Source organism: Takifugu rubripes, chromosome 2 (assembly GCF_901000725.2).
Source record: "Takifugu rubripes chromosome 2, fTakRub1.2, whole genome shotgun sequence".
Lineage (NCBI taxonomy): Eukaryota > Metazoa > Chordata > Actinopteri > Tetraodontiformes > Tetraodontidae > Takifugu > Takifugu rubripes.
The window spans coordinates 1499943-1515758 of NC_042286.1; the positions used below are offsets into that span (position 1 = coordinate 1499943).

At 39.6% G+C, this 15816-nt stretch overlaps 1 protein-coding gene across 1 annotated transcript in view; it reads right to left on the minus strand.

Moving 5' to 3' along the window:
- Positions 1-3891: 3891 nt before the first annotated feature.
- Positions 3892-15816, minus strand: part of myt1lb (myelin transcription factor 1-like, b) — a 111972-nt gene continuing 100047 nt past the window's right edge. Inside the window, 8 exon segments of the mRNA XM_029832549.1 lie at positions 3892-6616; positions 6830-6892; positions 7459-7602; positions 7703-7806; positions 8582-8676; positions 13387-13608; positions 14993-15076; positions 15208-15270. Of these exon segments, the coding sequence (XP_029688409.1) occupies positions 6476-6616; positions 6830-6892; positions 7459-7602; positions 7703-7806; positions 8582-8676; positions 13387-13608; positions 14993-15076; positions 15208-15270 (916 nt within the window). The 3' untranslated portion in view covers positions 3892-6475.

A 15816-nucleotide genomic window follows, 5' to 3' on the forward strand; every position in this document is an offset into this window, starting at 1 on the left:
AGCCTGGAAATACTTTCTGGTTGTTTACAAAAAGGCCCTCCATAAGGCTTGAACAGCTTATTTTTCTTCAGTTGAAGAAAACAAGAATAACCCCAGATTTTTTTTTCAGCACTGTGGCCAAATTGACCAAGAGTCAGTGTTTTAGACCCATGTGTCCCTTCTTCCCTTAGTGGTGAAGACTTCATGAGCTTCTTCACTGATAAAGTTCTATCAGAGAAAAAGCTAACCAGGCCATCCCAACAACTGGACCATCACCAGATGTGCTGACTGTGGGAACATAAAGGGTCTTCAACGAGCCCTTAAACTTCTACACCCCTATATATTTTTCTGAGGCGTCTTCGCTAATTCGGAAATCCAAGACCACCACATGTCCTTTAGATCCCATCCCAACACACCTGTTGAAGGATGTTTTACCAATGATAGGCAGATCTATCCTGGACCAGATAAATTGTTCTTTAGTGACAGGTTATGCACCGCAGTCCTACAAGGTGTCAGTGTTTAAGCCATTGCTTGAAAAAACCATCACTGGATCCGGATGTACTAGCAAATTATAGGCCTATATCCAACCTTCCTTTTATCTCTAAAATTCTTGAGAAGGTGGTGGTGACTCAGTTACTGGAGCACCTGCAGAGAAAAGGTCTGTTTGAGATGTTTCAGTCAGGCTTTAGAGCTCACCACAGCACAGAAACAGCACTCATTAAAGTTAGTAATGATAGCTTCACATCCTGGGCTGGTTTCTATGCTGGTTCGGCTAGACCTCAGTGCTGCTTTTGATACAGTTGATGACAGCATCCTGTTACATAGATTGGAACATGTGATTGGGATTAAAGGGACAGCACTAGACTGGTTTAGATCATATATTTATCAGTAGGGTTAGCCATGGAGTTCCACAAGGTTCTGTACCAATTCTTTCCACCTTGTACATGCTTCCCTTGGGAAACATTATTCAGCAGCATGGAAAAATTTTTATTGTTATGCTGATGACACTCAGCTATATCTATTGATGAAACCAGAGGAGACAGACCAGTTAGTGAATCTTCAGACCTGTCTCCAAGACATAAAGTCTTGGATGTCTTCAAATTTCCTGCTCCTTGACTCAGGAAAAACTGAGGTCATGGTGTCTGGTCTGAACCTCTCAGGGATAGATTAGATCACATTATCACTCTAGATCACATGTGTCAAACTCAGTCCTCGAAGGCCACGATCCTGCCGGGTTTTCTGTCCTACCAGGCTGAAAATGCATTCAGTGGGATAGAAAACCCGGCAGGATCGTGGCCCTCAAGGACTGAGTTTGACATGCCTGCGGGTATCTCCTTAGCATCTAGTCTCTCTGTGAGGAATCTTGGAGTAACTTTTGATCAAAATCTCTCCTTCAGCTCACACATTAAAATAGTCTCTAGAAGTGCCTTTTTTCATTTGAGGAACATCGCAAAGATCAGGAAGCTACTAACACGGCATGATGCTGAAAAGTTTGTCAATGCATTTGTTACTATGATCTCCTCTCCTCCTCAAGTAGACTCGTGATATATCTTGTGTAGTTTTTCTGCTTCCCCCCGACCCACTCAACTTGACTCTACCAGCAGATTACCTTACTTAATATAATGTGTTTCCCTATGTATTCTCTATGATCTATGTCTATTCTCTCCTCTCCTCCTCACCAAGTAGACCAGCGTTTTTTCTTGTGTAGTTTTTCTGCCCCCCCCCCCTTATTCATCTACAGGTATCGCCGCCTTCAGAGCTGCATGCTGACCTACTGACCTCCGACCCCGCTGACCCACCCAACTTGACTCTACCAGCAGCTTATTTAAATTAATATAATGTATTTCTGTATGGGGCGGCACGGTGGTGTGGTGGTTAGCACTGTGGCCTCACAGCAAGAAGGCCCCGGGCTCGATTCCCGGTTGGGATTGACTGTGTGGAGTTTGCATGTTCTCCCTGTGCCTGCGTGGGTTCTCTCCGGGTACTCCGGCTTCCTCCCACAGTCCAAAGACATGCATGATTGGGGATTAGGCTAATTGGAAACTCTAAAATTGCCTGTAGGTGTGAGTGTGAGAGAGAATGGTTGTTTGTCTATATGTGTTAGCCCTGCCTCCGCCCATTGAGCTGGGATAGGCTCCAGTCCCCCCGCGACACTCAGTGGAGGAACAAGCGGTAGAAAGTGAGTGAGTGAGTGAGTATTTCTGTATGTTCTACCTATTCTCTCCTCTACCTGTCCTCTCCCTTCTCTCTATCTACCCAGCCGACCATCAGCAGGATGGTCCCCCTGTATGAGCCTGGTCCTGCTCAAGGTTTCTTCCTGTTAAAGGGGAGTTTTCCTTGCCACTGTTGCTTGTTGGGGGTCAGGCCCTGGGATTCTGTAAAGCACCTAGAAACAATTTTGATTGTAACAGACGCTATATAAGTATTGATTGATGTCAAGGCAGAGAAGTGTGACTTCCACACATCATCAGTAACCTTCCTGGGATTCATTGTCGGGCAGGGACAGCGCTCGCCTGATCCGGCCAAGGTGAGTGCAGTGGCAGAGTGGCCCACTCCGACTTCCCATAAGCAGCTCCAGAGCTTCCTGGTGTTTGTTAATTTCTGTCCTTTCATTCGAGGCGATAGCAATGGCTAAATCTTGTCCCGTCTAGATCCCAGCAGTTTGTGGTGGAAGGGGAATGCCTCTGATATTGGAGTCAGTGTGGTTCTTTCACAACAGGATCCAGTGGATCAGAAGCTCCACCCTTGTGACTTTTTCAGTTGCCGATTAACTCCGGCCGAGGTTGTTTGAGGTGTCCACCGTCAGGGCCAACCTGTGTCATTGCAAGAGCATGTGGAGACAGGTCCATTCTCTCCTGTGTTCCTTCCAACAGTCTCAGAGGCAACCTCCACCATGTTCCAGCCCCTGCCTATCAGCCGGGCCAGAAGGTCTGGCTCTCCACCAAGGATCTTGTAATGATTAAATTATGTAAATGACTTTTTTTATGTGTTTGTGATTTTAAATTTGATTCATTAAAAGGCTTTGTTAAAGGTCACGTCTCCTCTCCGCTGACCTTTGACCCCCACTCAACTAGAGTTGTTTTAATTAATGTATTTGAATTAACTCTGCCTATTCTCTCCTCTACTTGTCCTCCTCCCTCTCTACCCAGCAGGGTCCCCCTATATGAGCCTGGTCCTGCTCAAGGTTTCTTCCTGTTGCTTGGCAGGGGTCAAGCCCCGGGTTTCTGTAAAATGCAGACAATATCAATTGTAACATATGCTATATTAAAAAAGATGATAACAGATATTTAAGTCTTTTTAGTTAACATTCCATAACAACAAGTAGAGATGAAAAAGTGAGTGCAAGCAGGTAGAAAAAAAGTTGGTAGAGAAATGTCTAAGAGTATTTGCATGCAATGAAAACAATAGAAAAGTGGACAATATGATCATCTGATCAGTGAATATATAGTACAGAGACAGTGGCAAAGACGTAAAGAAAGTAGGCAGATGTTGAGGTCTTAGAAAACATCCTGAGACTGACAGATGGATAGGATCAGCAATTAGTATATCAGAGGGATGGTGCATTTTAGATATTTTGGAACTAAAGAGTGAGAGGCCAGACTGTGCTAGAGGTCGGAGAGAGGATGAAATAATTGAAAAGTCATCTGGTAGCTGGAGGGGTTCTTGGTCATTTCCAGAGCACTATTGGGTTGCCTTGCGCAAAGTGACACCCCTCCCACAAGGAATGCATTTGTCTTCTATATTAATGTGTGTGTGTGTGTGTAACTAATGGTTTACAAAATTAATTTCCCCTAACTGGGGACAAAAAAAGGATGTTCATTTTGCTTATTCCTGTTTCACAATGGAGACCCCTGAGGAGCACAGTCCAAATTACATGGAAAAAAAAGAGATTAATGAAGTCATTCTTCAGTCTTCTGGCAACAGATTTTGTTCTTTATTTAGAGTAAGATGTGTTAACATCCAGCATGACAAAAATTCTACAAAGTTCACAATTTAAAAATGAAATATCACAGCAACTTGTGATCTGACACATTTATAGCAAAATTAAGATGTCACCAAATCCATGCTGTGTAGTACAAAAATAAATCAAACTTCCGTTCCACAGAGAGCACAATAGTTTATACAAAATCCTGTCTTTGTTAATAGTCACCAAAAACCAGTCTCAAAATGAATTGTCTCAGACAAAATAATAACCTCTGATGATTTCACAATAATTCATATGAAAACTCTGCATTTTAAATATGTGACAACCTTTTAGTGTCCTCTATAGATAGTCACAGATTATTCTATCGAGATTTGTTATTTATGTACCAACATTAGATGAGCAGCCAGTGTTGTGCTTTCGAATCCATTTTCCCTTTTTCACTGATCTATGAGAATCAATTCAAGAACTGGTACTACCTATTATTCTACTGAAGCATTACTATATTGGCAAAGCTGCAGGCACAATGCTGTGGAAGTATGCAGTCAGGAAGAATGGATAAAACAGTCCTTAAATTAGGACAATGAATTATGTTGATATTCACTTGTGGTGAACAACACCTTTTTCAGAAGCCCATAAAATGGCAAATTCTGAACATGTTACCTTCAACTAAAACAACAAAATTCAGGGGTGCATACGGTCTGAATCGTATCATTCTTTAAATGCCTTGCCTACCATTTCTTCTCTTATTAGTTTTGATTGACCATTTAATTCTATAGTGATTAGATATAAAGTGCTGCTAGGGATAACTTCCATTTTCCTAAAATATAGCAGACAAATGAAAGAACATTGTTGATATTTTGCGCTCGTCAATAGTCTGTAGTACAACTCCTACGGTTATAATTCTTTATGATTTCAAGTCTCAGTCAGTTCTCTCACTGGTGCTAAATGCACGCCTACAGTGATTTCAATCAGTTGATCTCACCAGTCTTGTGCCAAAGAGGTTACCTGGAAAATTGCACACTGCCGTACATAAGGGTAATATTTTCAGGGACGAGTGCAAATAGTCTACTGGCACATAAGTGGGGGACAATGACCCTGTAAGTCCTGCTGTCATACTCATATAAATACTCTTTAGAAAATCCTCAAAATCCCTTCAGTTAGGCTCTTGGGTACTGCTTTTAGCTTCTGTAAGAACATCAAAACATGGAAACAAAGGTGACACTGTGCAAAATTGCACAGAAAATAAATTGGAACTCCTATACTTTTGCCTCTTGAACTCATTGCCCATGTTCACTCTTTTTTTTAAGTTTTTGTATTAAAAAATTTGTATAAAAATTAATATTTTACATATGCTATATTAAAAAAGATGTATGTTACCCGACTATGTTTATAAACAATAAGTTGCATATACCCAACCTGTTTTTTACTTTCAAGTTTTGATCCCATACCTTCAATAAACAAATTATTTACTTATTCTTATATTGGTAAGAGATTTCTTGATACTAGCAAAACAAGTCTCAAATATGAGCAGATTTGACACTAAACAGGCTAATTTGTGGTACCTATTTGGTGTTGTCTTACATATCAATTCTATCTGAAGTTTGTTCAAGAATGTGCATGTGAAAATGCATGCACTGCACAGATGTGTTCCTTCATGTAATTAATTAACTCTCTTAGGTAATGGAATTTTCACCAATGGGTTTCCGTGTAATGATGTTTACAATAGAACTGTCCACGTATACATTCATAAATCAGGTCAGTTTCCTCTTCAGATTCCATAACAGCACCAATTAAAAAAAAAAAAAAAACCTCCTATAGCTTCACATTCCCCCCTCCAATCAAAATGCTTCTCAAGCATTGTAAGCCAGTTCCTGCATTTGAATAATGCACACACAAAAAAGAAAAAAAAAAATCAGTCCCAATCCATCCAGCAAGGAGGAAAATCAGCTCCGCTCTTTCTTTCTTTCTTTCTTTCTTTCTTTCTTTCTTTCTTTCTTTCTTTCTTTCTTTCTTTCTTTTTGATAGATAGATAGATAGATAGATAGATAGATAGATAGATAGATAGATAGATAGATAGATAGATAGATAAAGACAGAAAGAGTGGAGCTGACAGAAAGATGGACCTGATTTATATATTTATATAATTAAACAAAATACAAATTAAATATTTTTTTTAAATATTCCTCTGCATTGTTTGATTTATTCTGTTTGGATGTTGAGCAATAAAAATGACTTGCACCCTGTCATCATTAGCTTACTGTTCTGTTATATACACGTGAAATGTGCATACATGAGCAGCTAGAAACATTACATGACACTATGCCAGCTCATATGAAGACGTACAAAATGGGGATGTCATTTTGCCAGTTGCATTTTTCTTCAAAGCAAGGCCTAAAAAGAACATGACCAAAGAAAGAAATCCTCTTGAGGTCTTAACTTTTTGGAGTGAACACCATTCAGAATATGCACCACTAGAACAAGTTACTGCACTAAATCAAAGAGGTCCAATCGTGATGAATGCAGATTTTAAAGGCTGCCTGCACCTGCTGGGAAGGGATAAAAATCTCCAAGTTATGCTTGGATGCCTTGAACAGTTTGGTTGATGTTTTCCAACAGGGCCTTGTTCTCTGGAATCTGATACTGGTCTTGGTTGGTGTAGATGTCTGTCAAAGTGGTCACATAGTCTTCAAAGTTCTGCTCACTAATAGGCTCCTGCAAGACCAGAGGAAAAAGAGGGAAGTTTTATGGCCTCTCAAGATTATAGAAGAATGTGATGGGAAGTTTCACACTAGTATTTTATGTGATATATTTTGAACATATGTTATATGGTGTATTATAAGGACATAAGATAATTTTACTGCACACTTAATATAGGAATGATAAATTTAAACTGAACAGCCAGGCACATTTAAGATACGGACGCACTTGCTGGTGCAGCTGCAAGCAGCTATTATTCCTCAAAGGATGTTCTTTGTGTGGGAGCGATTTCTGTGGACAAGCAAGAGAAGACACATATTATTAGCTTTCGTAAAATATAAATAAAACCAAAGATGTTGGTTCAATTCAAACACTAAGTAGCTGTATTAGAAATAGTGCCACATAAAGATCAAGATGTCTGATGAACATAACAAGAAAAACCATCTGCCAAGCAGGTAATTTGCCCACATATTACAATATACTGTACATGTTCCTTGGTCAAATATCAATATTTACTGAAAAAAAAATCATTAAAATCTGTACTTTTTTCATTTTATTGATAGCAAACAGAAAAATTCCATCACATAACCTTGACAAAGTGAATGACCATTAATTTGAACACAAAGATTAGAGAATTTAAGGGTAGGACTATTTATCCACTATGTAACCTTCACCCATCATACCTTGCCTTTTGTGTTCTACTGAATGTATTTGCCATCATTTAAATTTTTGCAATAAAAACAATAATGACACAGCATGCACATTGAATGAAGACACATACAATAAATTGGCTCCTATAAATCTTTGGATAAATCGATTCCACCACTTGCCCGCTAGTTGTTCCTGATGACCCTTACCATATGAGGGAGCTGGGCATTAGCTAAACTGTTAATCAGTGAATGGCTGAGGTTGGCCAGCTCATGCAGCAGAGATTCATTTTGCTGTTCAATCACCTTGTTTTCCTCCTCTATGGACTTCAGGTTGGACTCCATTGTTGTGATCTGAGTAAGGAGGAAACAGTTGGATGACGGGACATGACAGAACTATCTTCACCTGTAATGTTTAAGTCAAATCCAAATGAATATACAGGAGGTAACTCACCTGTGTTCGCAGTTTGATCATGTCGGCTTCAACGTGTGGATTTGATTCACTTAAATCTTTGATTTCTTCATCAAGCTGTTTGACATCATCTTCATGCTCTAGTCCTACAAATGATAAACAACATATGAAGTGGCACTATATAACTCAAGCCTGAACTCAGGAAATGACACCACTTTTGTTTGAATTTGTTTTAGTTTAAATTTTCCTCTACATTATAAGTAAGTACACTAACTTATAATTAACTAACTATATAACATTACTTTCCATAATTAAGTTCTACATTAGAGTAAAAGGTAAATTTGTATTTTAAAATGATTTTTGGATGTTTTGTTCCTTTTAAATGAAATATTCTGGTCATTTAAAAAGCTTGAAATTATATATGTTGTTTCTATTATACACACACACACATATATATATATATATAAAAATTATTTATTTTAATATAAATCTATTTTGAAAGAAAAGCTGTAATACAAACATTGATTATATTTCACAAAACATGTTTGTCCCAGTTTCTTTCTATGAATTTTCATAATTCAATAATTTCATACTTTGTGTGACACAACAGGTTATACAAACATTGTTTACATGTATTTAAAATTATATTTAAAAATGATCATTATTAAGTAGAAGGAATTATGTTTTTGCAACACTGAATTGAAATTCAGTGAAGCACAATGATACACCGACGCAATCCAGGTCTGATTATACCTTAAAAAACTGAGCCTTGTTCTTCCCAGAAGGCTCTCCTCATTGTGTGCACACTAAACTCTAATATTCAGTTGTTATTCAAACAACTCTGCACACACATGGAAATCATCCCCTATCCATATTTCTGATTAGCTGTAGTATGGTGGTGAGTAGTGAGGCTGTGGTTACCATTACTGGCACATTGCTGCTTTATCGTTAGCATTTCGACTCCAGAGAGCCTGGATTTCCTCATGGCTGACGTGGCACGTGGACAACCCGACAGGCTAGAGGCAAAAAAACAGGAAGTGGATGAAGATCTTCAAAATATGATTCAGGAGTTCCTTATTGCTCTAGAAAATGGAAAAAAAACATCTGAGAGCTAATTTTTAGTATAACACAAGTGTTACCCAGCTTAGTCCTTTGTTTGCCAGTGCACTTTAACGTGGATCTATTTTATCATGGCTTAGTAGATTTTAAAATTTATTAGCCAGCCAAAGACAATTTGCTATTGCAGCACTCTAAAGAAGAATACCTGGCTGTTTCTAACACTCTACAAATAACAGAGAATGTTTTTATGTAAATACCATTTTTTCATTTTTCTTCACATTCAGTTGTCTTTCTTTCTAATTTTTTATACCATTTGTCCTGTGTTCATTAAATACATAAAGAAAGAAACAAAAAAATAAATCTTTAGTCTGGCCTATGTTATGCTACAGTCTGCTTCCTTTTAGTTAGTAAAATAGCTTTTTTTAAGCTCTCCCTGGACTGTCTTTTGGCACTCCTTTGCTCATGAGACATGTTTAGCATCAACCTGCTATGATAATACACAAGACAAGTGTTTTCCACCCAGGAATGTTTCATCCTTAATCATTTGAATGACTCTTGGTTTCTCCAAAGGTTGTTTATTATATCTTAATATTTCTCTTCAATTTCTCTAAGACACTAATAATTATTAACAAGTATAATACACTGCCTGGCCAAAAAAGGTCACATGCATGATTTTTTATTTTTTTTTACCAACAACTTGGTATTGATGATGGGAGGGTCAGATCACTGCGAAAAGCCTTCTCCAGCACATCCCAATTCTCAGTGAGGTCAAGGAGTGGCCTTTCTAGTGGAAAATGATGGTGCGTGTGTCTCACTCTTTTGCAGTCTAAGCCCGATGAATTTCTGCATTGTCCTTGTCAAGAAAAAACCTGGTCATTCAATATATTTAGGCAGTCAGCTGAACTAATTTTCTGGGCGCATAATCGTACTGAACTTAGACCAACTGGAGCAACCTCAGATCATAGCACTGCAGGCTTGTACCGTAGGCACTTGTCATGATGGGTGCATCACCTCATCAGAAACACCGATCTCTCTGGACAGGGTGAACCTTTAACCATCAGACCACATGACTTTCTTCCGTTACTCCAGAGTCCCATCTTTATGCTCCCTAGCCAATTAACCGCCCCCCACCCATTAGCCTAACCAATTAATGGATTTCTTTAGGCTATGAAAATGTGGAAATGCTCTTACTTTCACCCTTAAATATAGCCCCAAAGTTTAGTGTTGTGTTTCAAGGATTCAGTTTCAATAAACATTTACGGGATCGCCTATCATGATCATTTGGGATTTTTTTTCGACCACATTTCTTCCTCGTAGATGATGGTTCCCCGCTATCCTTTATTTAATTTTTAAATAGTGCACTGTTCTTAATCCAGTTTTAGTAGTTTCTGCAATCTTTTGATGTTTTCCTTGCTTGATGCATGTCAATGATCTGACCCTTCTCAAGCAGACTAATATCTTTACCGTGGTCACAGGATGTGTCTTTCGACATGGTTGTTTAAGAAATGAGAAGCTACTATTTGCATCAGTTGCGGTTAAAAAACTTTTCGCCAGCGGGAAGACAATTGTACATGCAGTATTTGCCCAATATGAGACTCTTACCTATGTGCATAGTTAAATCCAGGTGCCAACTTTTTTGTTGGCCAGGCAGTGTATTTTGACACCCATTTTCCACATGTGTTAATCATCCTAATGTTCATCTCTGGCAATGGTCTTCCCAACCCAGGACCTGCTAATGGTAACTTTGGTTATATTGCTTCTGATTTGAATGTCAATAACCATAGTTTGTTACATAAACCTGATATAGCAACGTCTTGGGAATGTACTGCTAGTTCTTATAGTTTTGCCGTCTCTGAATCATAGCTCAAGAAAAGTACTAGCTCTAAAATCCTAATACCAGGTTACAGTATTGTTAATCTGGTAGTTGAATCATAGCAACTCGACTGTTGGAGTTCCATGAAGAAGTTTCACCTCCCATCCACGAGGCTTCATCAGTTTTGGGAGTTCCAGCTACCGTATTTTCACGACCATAAGGCGCACTGTATTAAAAGGCGCAGCCTCAGTTATGGGTGCTATTTCTGTATTTAAAACATACATAAGGCGCACCGTATTATTAGGCGCATGCTGAAACATACAGTAAAAATGACAATGGAAGTAAAACAGTGAGTTTCGACACATTTATTGAACAAAATATTCATTCTTCCGCCACAAAACGATCAAAGTTTTCATCTTCTGTATCTGAATTAAACAGCTGCAGTATTTCAATGTCCAACATCCCGAATTCCTCTTCTTCATCATCTGAATCAGACTCACCGACCGGTTCCGGTTCAGCGTTGATTTTGTGAAAGCTCTTACAATACATGAAGACAGTATCATAGCCCATGCGTCTACAATCCACCTGCATATGGTGGCATAACTTGCCCGCCGCTGCCTCATAGTCTTTGTGAAGGAGTGTTCACCTTCCATCATCCAGTGCTCTGTCCGTTTCCCTGGCAGCCGAGAACCACGGTGAACGAAGACTTCTCGTGCCCCGTTGTGCGTATCACCACCGTGCTGGTCCCTTTTTCTCCACTTTGTGGGTCAAAGGGATGTTAAAAGTCAGAGGGATCTCATCCATGTTGGTGATGTGGCTGGGCGCGGTTATCTTGTCGCGGCAGTAGGTGCGGAAGATGGCCACCCTCTCCTGGTAATCCGCGGGCAGCCGCTGCGCAACAGTTGTCCTCGTGCGTATGGAGAGATGCCACCGCCTCATAAAGCGAAAACACTAAGATTGCTCGATTGCCATTTTCAGCCGCATATTCAATGGCCAGCAGTTTAAAGTAAGCCTCATTCATACGCGTCTCGCTTGACCGGCACCATTTTAGGGGATCCTTACGCGTAGGTGTGTTGCTAATCGATTGGCGGAGCGTTTACCGTAGTGCACCCACCAAAGGCGCACAGCAGATTTTGGAACTCAGTCCACACACACGGCGCTCCATATTATAAGGTGCACCGTCGATTTTTGAGAAAATCTCAGTGTTTTAGGTGCGCCTTATAGTCGTGAAAATACGGTAGTTGTACTTTTCAGGAACCATTAACACATTTGGAGCTTCAGTTACCTGGATGTTGCTCCACCTCTCATTATGCGGGACAGTGATAGGGTGCTCCTCCCCAAGTGTTGGACCAACAGGCTCAAGAACTCTTTTGTCCCCCATACCATCGTACTCTACAACTCCTCAACTGGGGGAGGAGCATGTAGAGTACACTACACAGAAATGGACACTTGTGTTTTATCTTTATAGTTTTTTTATATTATTTAATATGTTGATATTCTTTTATTTTTGCTTCTCCTTTTTCTGTTCTTTTGTTCTTAAAATTTTCTGCTGGAATTACAAATTTCCATGAGGGAGTCATCCCAAGGGATCAATAAAGTTTTGAAAAACATCCCCAGGAGGAGAAGAGGCCATTCACACGTGGCCACCAACGAACCCCATTGTGTCACGGGAAGTTTCAATGTCCTGCATAATGAGGGGTGGAGAAACCAACAACCAGGTAACTGAAGCTGCAAATGTGTTAATGACTCCTGAAGAATATAAGTATGTGGAACTCCCCAACAGCCAGTTAAAACTGATGAAGCCTCTTGGATGAGAGTTGAAACTTCTTCAAGAAACTCAAACAGCCCAGTTGCACTAAGATTCCACTACGATAATTACCATGACCTGGATGACTGAGAACCTTCAAGGAAATATTGTTAATTAAGATATAGGCACTAATGGTGTGGCTTTATTTTTTAAAGGAATTTTCTATCAAGATCAGTATGCCGTTATATTCATTAACTCTCGCGTCTCAATCAAACACCCGTGATAGTGAACAATTGCTCACTGGAGAAGTTTTACATTCAGGGCTATCGTCAGGATGCGGCGTCTGTGAACTGGGTTGAAATGAACTCAATGCAATCTGTTAATGACAACTGGTCTTTTGTTTGGGATTCATTTACATTAATACTGACAAACATGTCTCTATGGAAACATTCCATGTCATATATTTATATAGTTTCTGGTTCTACCCTTTCCGGTTGATTTGATCCATTAATGCCTTATGGTGCAGAGGTAGAACAAAGTGAAAGCGATTGAGAAAGACTGTATCACATCCATGAAGTGGTAGGGCAGGTAAAATCACAGTGTGGGGTCAGTGGATGCTGAGGCACATAATGCACAAAGGTCACATAAGGCTCAGTCGAGTCAATAGCTGCAAACCTCCAAAGTTCCTATGACCTTAAGATTAGCTCGAAAACAGTACAGAGAACGTCATGGCTAAGCTGCTTCATCCAAGCCTTACTTCATCAAGTGCAATTCAAATCATTGGATGATGGTGTAAAATACACTGCCACTAGATGTGTTTATCTAGAGCGATGAATTATGCTTCTTTTTCTGGCAAACTGATAGTCAACATCATATTAAATCCCATGGATTAAGTCACTCAATTTCATGTGTGAAGGTAGACAAGGCAATACTTTTGGCAATATAGTGTATGCCTGTATTTATAAATGTGTGTTGAAGAACATTTCAGGAAATAGACGCACTTTAATTAATAAAAACTAGAAATAAATCTACACAACTCTGAATGTTTTTCAGTGTTAGGATTATTTCACCTTAAATCAGTACCTGCAGCATGCTCCAGAGACCCACCTCCGATGTGTCAGGAAGCTGCCACTGACATGACCCGAGCCATCACATCCTGGAGTGGGGCAGGACATGCCCTCTGTCTTGCCAGACTTCCATGTGAACTGAATGCCGTTAAGGTAACCATCTTTCTGTCTCTTTGCTGCTATGGGGCATCCTGAAGCACTTCTGTGGGACACATACTTCCCTGTCACATGACCTTGACCATCACAACCTGGGACTGGACACCTGAAGAGTTTTAATGTGATACAGTCAGCTCGTAGTTTAACTCTCAATGAATAAGACAAACAAATATCTTTATTTTGAATTACCGGTAATCATTTTGGTGAAGTAATTTTCTGAACCCACAATCACAGTGCATGATAAATTCTGTGCAATGCTTTCTGTTATTGAGTCTCTTTCTATGGTATCCTGGTAAACATTAGCCCCCTGTCCAGGTACGGGAGGCTGACTCCATCTCTACTTTTAAGAATGGACTCAAGACCTTCCTCTTGAAAAAGCTTATTATCACTAATTCTGTAGTTCCAGCTATTATTCTAGACTATCATATTTAGTGAGTTGCTGCTATAGGCCGACCTGACAGGCTGTCACCCATTCACGGCTTCCTCTCCTCTCCTCTCCTCTCCTCTCCTCTCCTCTCCTCTCCTCTCCTCTCCTCTCCTCCTCACCAAGTAGATCAGTGATGATATTATTTCTTGTGTCGTTTCTCTGCCCCTCTTCCTCTCTGTATCCATCTACAGGTATAGCCACCTTCATAGGTATACGCTGACCCACTCAACTTCTACACCAGCACTTTGTTATAATTAATGCATTTCCCTGATCCCTGCCTAATGTCTCCTCTATCTGTCTTCCCCCTTCTCTCTCTCCCCACCAAGCCAGCCATCAGCAGGAGGGTCCCCCTACATGAGCCTGGTCCTGCTCAAGGTTTCTTCCTGTTAAAGGGGAGTTTTTCCTTGTCTATCCTGTTGCTTGTTGGGGGCCAGGCCCTGGGATTCTGTAAAGAGCCTAGAGACAATCTTGATTTTAACAGACGCTATATAAATAAAGATTGATTAAATATTTGGACAGTGACAGTTTTGACTCTGAACACTACCATAAGGCAGCCCATGGCTCATAGAAAAGGAATTGGTCTTGAAACGGGAGGGTGGCTGGTTAATGGGCTGAGGTGCCTCTGAGCAATTCCCTTTGCTTCCTGGGTTTGTTGTTCACTACTAGTGTGTAAAAATGATGGGATATATAGAGGTCAAATTCTGTGTGTAAAATAAAAATAATTTTATTAAATAGCATAATACAAAATATTAATTGCAAAAATGAGAGTCAATGAATGGTCAGTGACCAATGTCACTTGTAAAAACACTCTACCACACTGACTCAACTGTACCAAATTGACAGTTTTGCTTAACTAAATGTCCTTTCAATGACAACAATTAAAAAAAACAAATTGATAAGAGAATGAGAAATTGTCCGTGAATCTACTGCAGCAGTAGTCATTTATTTTTCACCATGCGTATCCTACACAAATATACTGAAGTAAATTTTAAAGTAACCAGTGAAGTTGGAGGAGAATTGCAGGAAGATCGAGACAGAAACACCATAGGGATGCAAACTGTACCTGATGGGCTCCTGGTCCTCCTTGTTCTCTTTACTGTGGATTATTTTTATCCCATTTTTTCTCGCCCGAGGACATCCTGAGAGACTGCCAATAAATTACATAAATACAATGTATACAGCTGAAGCATAATGGTATTATATATGTAATTATTGTTATGTATACATAGCTACTGTCTCTGCATCTACAGTTTGCATCTCTGAATTTACACATTGTACCTTCTGTGTGAAGCATAGTTGCCAGTGATATGTCCGGAACCATCACAGCCTGGTGTTGGGCATCTGGGTCAACAATAAAAAAAAAAGAAAAATGGGGCAAATCATTCATATCACTGGTGTAAAATCAGGATTTCATATGATTGATTGTCACTATAACTGTATATAACTGAATCAATAAATCAGTAAAAATATGTTGGTGCAGCATGTAGATTTTGTGCGCTGTTTGTTAGCCCTTGTGTCATTTTTCATATTAATAAGTGAAACCTACCTACCAACCTAGCTAACAACCTACCTAAATAACTAATTAATGAACTAAATAATGAACTATCAAAACAGTTGTGCTGCTGGAGGCCAGTTTTATTTTCTGGCTTCATTAAAGGTACATTAAAAAGAAAAAAAAATTGGAAAAAAGATTGATTACCAAACAACAAAGACAAAATATCACGACATTCAGAAGATGGGAGACTTTAATTGTTGCTGGCCATGTGTTAATTTACTCTCATTTGAATTTGTCCTCTGAAAATGCACAAATGCACTATTACAGTGATCCCTCGCTATATCGCGTTTCATCTTTCACGGCTTCGCTGCTTCACGGATTTTTTTTGCGAG